The following is an 8717-nucleotide window of genomic DNA, read 5'->3' as shown; positions in this document are numbered from 1 at the left end:
TCTCTCTGTCTCAGTTTCCCCACTTACAAAATGGGTGCAGCAGTCCCCATCCCATAACACACACATACACATCATTATCAGCACACCCTGCAGTGCCCTGCTGCAACAACTGGAGACGTCCCAACAAGTTTCTGCAGCTCTCCTTTGCCCTCGTGCTCTCCGCATGGGGCTGGCTGGGTGCTGGGTGCTGCGGGATGGGGCTGAGCATCGCACTGCAGGAGCCGTGCCGTGGAGAGGCGGGCAGCCCCGCTTAGGACCCTGCACGCTTTGGGTTTTCCCAGCTTTTTCCTGGAGTCTCTGAGTGAGCGGGGAGGGGCCGAGCTCGCAGCTCCCCATAAACCTGGCCGCTGCGCCCACGGTCCGGGCAGATGTGTGGACTCACAGTGTCCCTCGGAGGCTGCATCCCCCTGTCCTTAAAGCCCCGTGTGGCTCAGCGCAGCCTTCCTGCCCTCCCCGCAGCTCTGAGATTCCAGACTGGGACTTTGGGAAAAGAGAGGATAAAGAAAAAGAAAGAAAAGAGGGGAAAAAAAGCCATGGTGGTGTGGACTGGGCGAGAAATTCTTCGGGAGAGGTCGGTGAGAAAAGGAAACAGCGGCTGTTCCCCAAAGGGTGAGGACGGGAGAGCGACACAGCTGGGCTTGAACTTTAGCACCCTCTTCTGCGGGAGTGTAAGTAAAAGGATCGGCTCATCCTGAGCCAGCACGGCGCTGGGGCGGAGTGGGTTTTCTGTGCTGCTTTGGGAAGAAATAACAGGGGAAATAAAAAACAAAGAGAGAGACGCGTTGAGAAGCCCAAGAGTGCTTGTAGCGCTCCCTGAGTTGCTTTGGGGCTGTTCCTAATCACCACGCGAGGAAAGGAAAGCCGTGCATGTGTGTTTGATTGGAGCGGCGCGATGCTTGTTTTCTTTCGACCGATTGCAACCCAGCCCCGCCGCGCCGGGCTCTTTGTGTGCGTGTGAGTGAGCCTCGATGGGAGCTCGAACCGCTCAGCTCCCACCCACCATCCCCTGAGCTGGGGGCTGTCCGAGGAGGGGACAACACCCCCACGTGTCACCGTAATGCCGGGGCTGTAGGGCAGCTCGCACAGCACGCAGCTCTGGGATGGCTGTGTACGCCCTCACCGGCTTCTCGCTGGTCAGCCTGCTCAGCTTTGGCTATTTATCCTGGGACTGGATGAAGCCTGGCTTGGTGGCCGACGTGCCTACGAACCCTATGGAGAAACCGCTGCCTCCTGCCTTCACCCGCCCGCCACACATCATCTTCATCCTGACCGATGACCAGGGCTACCACGATGTCGGGTACCACGGCTCTGACATCCAGACACCCACCTTGGACAGGTTGGCAGCTGAGGGTGTGAAGCTGGAGAACTACTACATCCAGCCCATCTGCACGCCATCCCGCAGCCAGCTGATCACCGGCCGGTAAGACCCCAGAGCTCATTCCTATATGGGACCTCTCCTCTCCTTTAGCTCTGCAAGGCTCAAACCTCACTCACTGCAAGGCAGGTATCCCAATGTATTGGTAGATATTTCATCACTGCTGGAGTTGGACTCCTGATGGATCCCTTCCAACTTGGGTTATTCTCTGATTCCGTGCTGGAGTTCCTCTAAAGGAAAGAGTCTTCCTGGCCCTGTTGGGTAAAGAGTTGATTTTTGCATGGTTTTGTAATAGCACGTGGCAGATCACCAGCAGTGTGAATGTTGGGCAACCAAAGTCACTTTGGGAAGAGGCAGTTCCTGCCCATGAGGTCCTCTGGTGGTGGGGCGAGGTGTCTCGTGTGGATGACACGGCAGACTTTGGGTTGTTTTCTTCTCACATGGGAATTGGCTGCTGGGCTGTCAGTGGAAGGATGCTCCCCTGCACTGTTAGCTCTCCCTTGGGCCATGCTTTTCCTGCTGCTCACTCAGTACTGTACTGAGCAGGGCAGGGTGAGTGGGAGGATGCTCTGTCCTATTGGGCAAGTCCTGATCTCCTTGTAACAGGCCCTTCAGCCTCCTGGGACTGATGGGGTTTTCCCTGGAGTAGAACTGGGATGATTTCCCTGCCCTGGTATGATTTCCCAGCACTTTCTGTAGAGGGCAGATTAATGAGCATTCCTTGATGATGTGGTGGCTGTGGATGTGGTCACCTACTACCTGGGGTGGTGGAGCTCAGTGAGGTCCAGACAAACCCCTCTCCTCTCTCCTGGTGGCTCCAAAGGAAGCTCAGAGTGTACAAAAGAGGATGAAGATACATCTGTATTCAGGCCTCAAGTTGCACCAGGAGAGGTTCAGGTTCACTATTAGGAAAAATTTATTCTCCAAAAGAGCAGTGCTGCAGTGGCACAGCTGCTGCCCAGGGGGGTGGGGGGCTCACTGTCCCTGGAGGTGTTTGAGAACCGTGGAGATGTAGCACTGAGGGATGTGGTTATGGGCACGGTGGGGGTGGTGGGTTGATATTGGACTAGATAATCTTTGAGCACTATTCCAACCATAGGGCTCCATGGGGAAAAGCAGAGGAGCACATGGAGCCAACTCCTTCATGAGCCAGCACCCTTCTATGATTCTATGCTAAAGAGCTCCCTGTATCTGGCACAGATCTTGCTCCATGGTGTTGGGCTGGGTGACACAGAGAGCTGCACATTACTGGGGTATCCAGAACAGAAACTGACACCATGTCCCACCCAGCATTACTCTCATCATCACTGATTTGTGTTTCTCCCACAGGTACCAGATCCACACAGGGCTGCAGCACTCCATCATCCGCCCCCGGCAGCCCAACTGTCTGCCCCTTGACCAGGTCACCCTGCCCCAGAAGCTGCAGGAAGCCGGTTACTCCACGCACATGGTGGGCAAGTGGCACCTCGGCTTCTACAAGAAGGAGTGCCTGCCCACCCGCAGGGGCTTCGACACCTTCCTGGGCTCCCTGACGGGCAATGTGGACTACTACACCTACGACAACTGCGACGGGCCGGGTGTCTGCGGCTATGACCTGCATGAAGGGGAGAATGTGGCGTGGGACCAGAGCGGGAAGTACTCCACCTTCCTCTATGCCCAGCGTGTCAGCAAGATCCTGGCATCACACAGCCCCAAGGAGCCCATCTTCATCTACGTGGCCTTCCAGGCAGTTCACACTCCACTGCAGTCGCCCAAGGAATACATCTACCGCTACCGCTCCATGGGCAATGTCGCTCGCCGCAAGTACGCGGCCATGGTGACGTGCATGGATGAGGCAGTGAAGAACATCACCTGGGCCCTCAAGAAGTATGGCTATTATGACAACAGTGTCATTGTCTTCTCCACGGACAACGGTGGGCAGACGTTCTCTGGGGGAAGCAACTGGCCACTACGGGGCCGCAAAGGGACATACTGGGAAGGGGGTGTGCGTGGCATCGGGTTTGTCCACAGTCCTTTGATCAAGCGCAAGCGACGGACCAGCTGGGCACTGGTGCACATCACAGACTGGTACCCGACCCTGGTGAGTCTGGCCAGGGGCAACCTGAGCAACGTCCCGGGCCTGGATGGTTACAACGTCTGGCCTGCCATCAGCGAGGGGAAGGAGTCACCGCGAACTGAAATCCTGCATAACATTGACCCCCTCTACAACCACGCCAAGTATGGCTCCTTGGAGGATGGCTTTGGTATCTGGAACACGGCCGTGCAGGCCTCCATCCGCGTCGGGGAGTGGAAGCTCCTCACTGGGGACCCGGGCTACAGTGACTGGATCCCCCCGCAGACACTGACCAACTTCCCGGGCAGCTGGTGGAACCTGGAGAGGCTGACCGATGGCTTGAGAAAATCCGTGTGGCTCTTCAACATCACCGCCGACCCCTACGAGCGCTATGACCTCTCGGAGCAGCGCCCCGACGTGGTCCGAGCTTTGCTGACCCGCCTGGTGCACTACAACCGGACGGCCATCCCTGTGCGCTACCCCGCAGAGAACCCCCGTGCACATCCTGACTTCAACGGAGGAGCCTGGGGGCCTTGGGCCAGCGAGGATGAGGTGGAAGAGTGGGAAGGTGGTGGTGGGGATCCCCCCAAGAGTCGGGGCAAGAAGAAGAAGTGCAAGATCTGCAAACTGCGCTCCTTCTTCCGCAAGCTGAACACCAGGCTCATGTCCAACCGCATCTGAGTGGAGGGTCCCCAGCATCGATGCAGCCTGGCCAGGGTGGAGATAGAGATGGCAGCACAGTGGGGTGGGACGGAGGGAGAGGGGGTTCACCCCAAATACTCTCGGCTGGACCAGCAGCCACAGAGAGGGTAGACAGACCAGCAGGGGTGGGCAGTGCAGGGTCATGGCTGTGCACAGCCCCTTCAGAGCCAGGCACATTCTTCTTGAGGACCATGCGGGCTGTGAGTATTGCATGAAGTTGGGGTGCGGAGCACCTGGTCTGGCTACATTTTTTTCCCTTGGTGTTTGTAGATACATGTTGCTGACTTGCTACATGCTGCTGAGCAGCTGCTTGGTTTGCTCTGGATCTAGGAACTCCAGGGCTTCCCCAGACACAAGACAATGGCAGCTCTCCATTATACCTCCCTATAGAAGGATGGCTGGCGTGATGAGGACCTCAGCTTTGTCCATGGCTTCTCTGTGCTGACTTGAAGCCAGGAGCAGCCTTGGAGCTGTGCCTGTAAGGACGTGGTTGGAAGCAGTGCCCTGACGCATGCAGAGGACAAACGGTTCTGGACAGCCCTATGCATGGGAGGCAGCTTTGTCTCAAAGGTCCCCTTTAGCTCTGCCTGCTTGGATCCCATGGCTGCACAGCTGGAGGCACCCCTAAGTTCCTCTCTGTGCATCCTACAGCCAAGCCCAGGACAGACCAAAGACCCCAGGAAGATCCGATAGATCTGCTCCATCACTGCAGGACACGGAGCCCTGGGGTCATGGGGAGGAGCATCCCTTCAGCCTCCCCTTTCCTGCAGGTGGGCAGGAGGTGCCACCACATCCCCTCTCCATGGACACAGCGCTGTGCCCCCGCACTCCCCGTGGGGACGTGCGTTCTGATGGGAGCCGGCGTGGATGAAAGAGGGTAAATAGCTTTAAAAGCATTTTGGATGCACGGTGCATTTCCATTGACACAATGTGTTTTACATTTCTCCCCACAGGTTTCTCTTGGTGCAGCGCGTGTAGGCGAAGGCCCTGCTGTGAATTTTGAAAATAGTTATTTTTGTCTCTGGAAAATGAGGCCCGTTAGGACTTGTCAGCTCTTGGATGAGCAGTGTGGGCTTTTTCCCCCCTCCCCCTCTCTCCCCCCCCCCCTTCCCTTTTTCCTTTGCAAAATAACATTCATTTAAAATCTGTCATTGAAAGATGTGACAATTGGCAGCGTGCACACTGAATACCTTTCAGTGGTGCTTTCAAGCCCTGTGTGTGTGAGAGGGACGGGGCTGGGAAGGGAATGCAATGACACGTTTGTATCTTTGTATTTTTTTTTTTTACTCTTTGCTGGATTATTTGGGGGAATTGGGATTTTCTGTAGAAACAAAGGGGAAAAAAAAAGAGCTGACAGCGAGGCATCCTCTTCTTGTAGAGATGGGAGGGAGTTCAAAGTGCTGGGGTTTGGATGTTGGCACACCTGACCCTGCCGCTCCATCCATCCATCCATCCATCCATCCATCCATCCATCCATCCATCCAGCATCACACTGCTGGCCCAAGGGCACATCCCCTGTAATACCCTCCAGGACAGGACCCACAGGGCACTCAGCTCCTCCCCATCCCCCAGTGCCCCATCTCCATCCAGCGAGGTGCTCTGTTGGGTGAACCCAACTCTTTACCCATCAGCTGCCATTTGGCTGAGCTTCTTGGTGAGTGGTTGCCGAATCTGAGGCAGGAGGAGGGTGCTGAGAATCACACGATCATTAAGGTTGGAAAAGACCTCTGAGATCATCGCATCCAACTGTCCAGCTGTCAGCCTCATTGCCCACTGAGCCTCGTCCCTCAGTGCCACATCTACACATCAGCACGTGGGCTGAGAACCCCCTGAGATCCTGGGGTGTGCAGAAGGAGCGGGGCTGGCCGTGGGGCGGCAGCAAGGCGTGTGGAACGGTTTTCATTTCCATATTTATATAAACGTATCCAAGTTTAGTCCTGCCTTTATTTCATATCTTTTTTAATTATTTTATTATTTTTTTTTCAAAAACGGAAATTTCCATGAAGGCGGGTTTGATTTTCTTTTCTTTTTTTTTCTTTTTTTTTTTTTTCTCCCAAAGGATTCAATAATATCTCCTTAAAAATGCTCTTCTTGTCTCACCTTCAGCACTGATCTGTGGGGCCAGTGCTGGTTACAAGCAGTCGGTCTATCCGGAGTTCGGGGGTGGTATTGGGGGGGGGGGGGGATCTGAATTCTCTCTTTAAAAACAAATAAATAAATAAATGGGAAACATTCTGAATTCCAGGAGGAAGAAAATAAAACACCAGAAAGCGTTAGTTCCTGAAAAGAGGAAGAGTGGGCAGATATGCCTCTGGGTGCTGGAGGAATGCAGAGCCTGTTTCACTGTCCCACTGCCGCTTGTGAATGGTTCCACTTGGTTTGGATCCAGCAGTGCGGATCTGGACCGAGGAGAGAAATGCAGCCATGTGCCAAAATCCTGTGTTTTCACACCATTCAGCCCCCCTGGGAGACCTCATGGGCTCCAGGTGGGAAAGGGTTAATGCAGCCAGATGGGTAAGATGCTGCTGGAGTGGCTTTGGAGGGCTCTTTGCCTTGCTGTGCTGCTGCAGCACGGAGATCTGTTTACACAGGGAAGCCAAGAGCTCGCTGTCCCACTCTTGGGAGAGTGCTGTGAGTCCAGGGATGGGATATGGGGCACAATATGGCCCTGTGGAGGGATGGACAAGGGGTGGAATGGGATAGGGATAAGGACTGGCATAGGGAAGGGGATGGAAATGGATTTGAGGTTGGGAAAGGGGATGAAGATGGTGATGACAGAGGATGGTGTTGGAAATGGGATGGGATAGGATGGAATAGAACAGAGACGTGAGTGGAAGTTGGAAGGAGACGGAGATGGGATGGGAATGGAGCTGGGAAAGAGATAAGGATGGAGATGGGAATTGGGATGAAGATTGGAGAGGGGATGTGATGGGATAGAGATGGGATGGAATAGGGATGAGGGTCGAGTTGGGAAGGAGGCAGCTACAGAGATGCTGATGGAGATGTGATGGGTCAGGTTAGCAGCAGGAAAGAGGATGGACATCTCCCAGCAAACTGCCACCTGGGAGGACAGCGTGGCACCCTGGGCACCTCATTCTAGGGAGAAACAGACAAGGGGCTGCATCTCACTCCAGACCCTGGGATTAGAGAAAAGGTGGCCCTGGGCCCTCCCATCCCACCAAAAGCACTTTCTGTGTTGCTGCTGGCACAAGTGCTGGGGCCCACAGACCGTTTGCCATTTGCAAACACAACCTTAAATGTAAATCTGCTTGCCTTGCCCAGGTATTTATAATCCTCACCTAAAAATAACCAAGAATTCAGCTTCCTGGAGGACAGCAACTGAGCATCCCCCAGACCCCAGCTTGTGTGTGAAACAGTCCCAGTAATTTTGGGATCTCTGCAATATGTAACTCACAGCCGCGCTTGCCATGACTGTGAGACACGGCTGCAGGTTCTGTCAGCCCATACGAGCCCTGTGTTGGGGGGTGGCTGTGCTGCAGCCCCTCCGAGTCCTCCTGAGCCTCTTGGATTGCTGCCTATCCTATGCATTCAGGGCTTGGTGTGCAATACTGAGTCAGAGCATCCTTCCTTGGGCAGGAACTGGGGAGCCCGTGCCAGGCTGCAGAAAGGAAATATCTGCATATGGAGCTGAGGGATGTGCATGGAGGCATTTTGGGAAAGGCAGGCGGGTAATGGAGAAGAGGGGATGAAGGTCTCCATCAGGTGGCCAGATCCAAGCACTGCTGGTGTCTGCAACCCAGAGCTGTGAAGGAGCAGATTTTGGGGTGGGAAAAGAGATTTCAGATAAGGGGATGCAGCATCTGTCAGTCAGCTGGGAGACAAAAATTCCCACTGAGGACAGCAGCACCAACACCAGCACAGAGGCATGGGGGGAAGTGCTGTTCCTGCTACCATTGAGGACCCCATGTCCATGCCCCACCCATGGGTGAGAATTGGGCCCCTGCCCTCACAGCTCAGTGAGGGGATGAAAGCAGATAATGGCGCAACTAATGGAAAAGCCATTAGGCCTTTCTCCTCCTCCCCCTCCTCTTCTTCCTCACTCCGCCACTTGCTGTCCTCCTCCACTTCCACCTCCTTTCTTCTCTCCCTCTCTGCTCCTCCTTCTCTCTCTCTCCTCTCGAAGATTTCTCCCTATTTTTGTCTGGTTAGAGCCTTTTCTTTTCCTATTAACCCTTCCATGGCAGCCTGGAAGGGAACTAAACCAATCTCATGTACCCAAAGCAATGCCTTCTGCTGAGAGCCCCTGCTGCTGGGGCACTGGGGGCTCCTTTTGCTCTGGCAAAAACAACCAGAAATGGGACAAGGGAGGGTCAGAAGCCCATAGGGTGCAAGGGATGGGGCCTGCTGGAGGTGGGTTATTGGCAGCAAAGTGGGTTCAGGGGGAAACCTTTCCCTTGAGGCCTCTGAATACCACTTTTAGTGCTCTTTTCCAGTTTCTTCTTTCTTTTTTCTTCCTGTTATTTCTTAATTTTAGCTGAAAAAAAACTGTTTTTTCAGCACTTTTTACTTTCTTCCCTCTTTGCTCCCCTTCTGGCTTTGTTTTAGGCCAAGCCACCCCCGGGTGCC

The 8717-nt window shown here is 54.5% G+C and overlaps 1 protein-coding gene across 1 annotated transcript; it reads left to right on the top strand.

The window, feature by feature from the left end:
• Nucleotides 1-363: 363 nt before the first annotated feature.
• Nucleotides 364-6064, top strand: ARSI (arylsulfatase family member I). The gene is made up of 2 exons (XM_015875734.3): nucleotides 364-1420; nucleotides 2705-6064. The coding sequence occupies exons 1-2, from the start codon at nucleotides 1101-1103 to the stop codon at nucleotides 4107-4109; spliced, it is 1725 nt and encodes a 574-aa protein (XP_015731220.2). The 5' UTR covers nucleotides 364-1100; the 3' UTR covers nucleotides 4110-6064.
• The last annotated feature ends 2653 nt before the right edge of the window (nucleotides 6065-8717 follow it).

Source organism: Coturnix japonica, chromosome 18, assembly GCF_054131305.1.
Source record: "Coturnix japonica strain WE chromosome 18, WE-NBRP24, whole genome shotgun sequence".
In the NCBI taxonomy this organism is placed as follows: Eukaryota; Metazoa; Chordata; class Aves; order Galliformes; family Phasianidae; genus Coturnix; species Coturnix japonica.
This window is presented reverse-complemented; position numbering and strand designations above follow the sequence as displayed.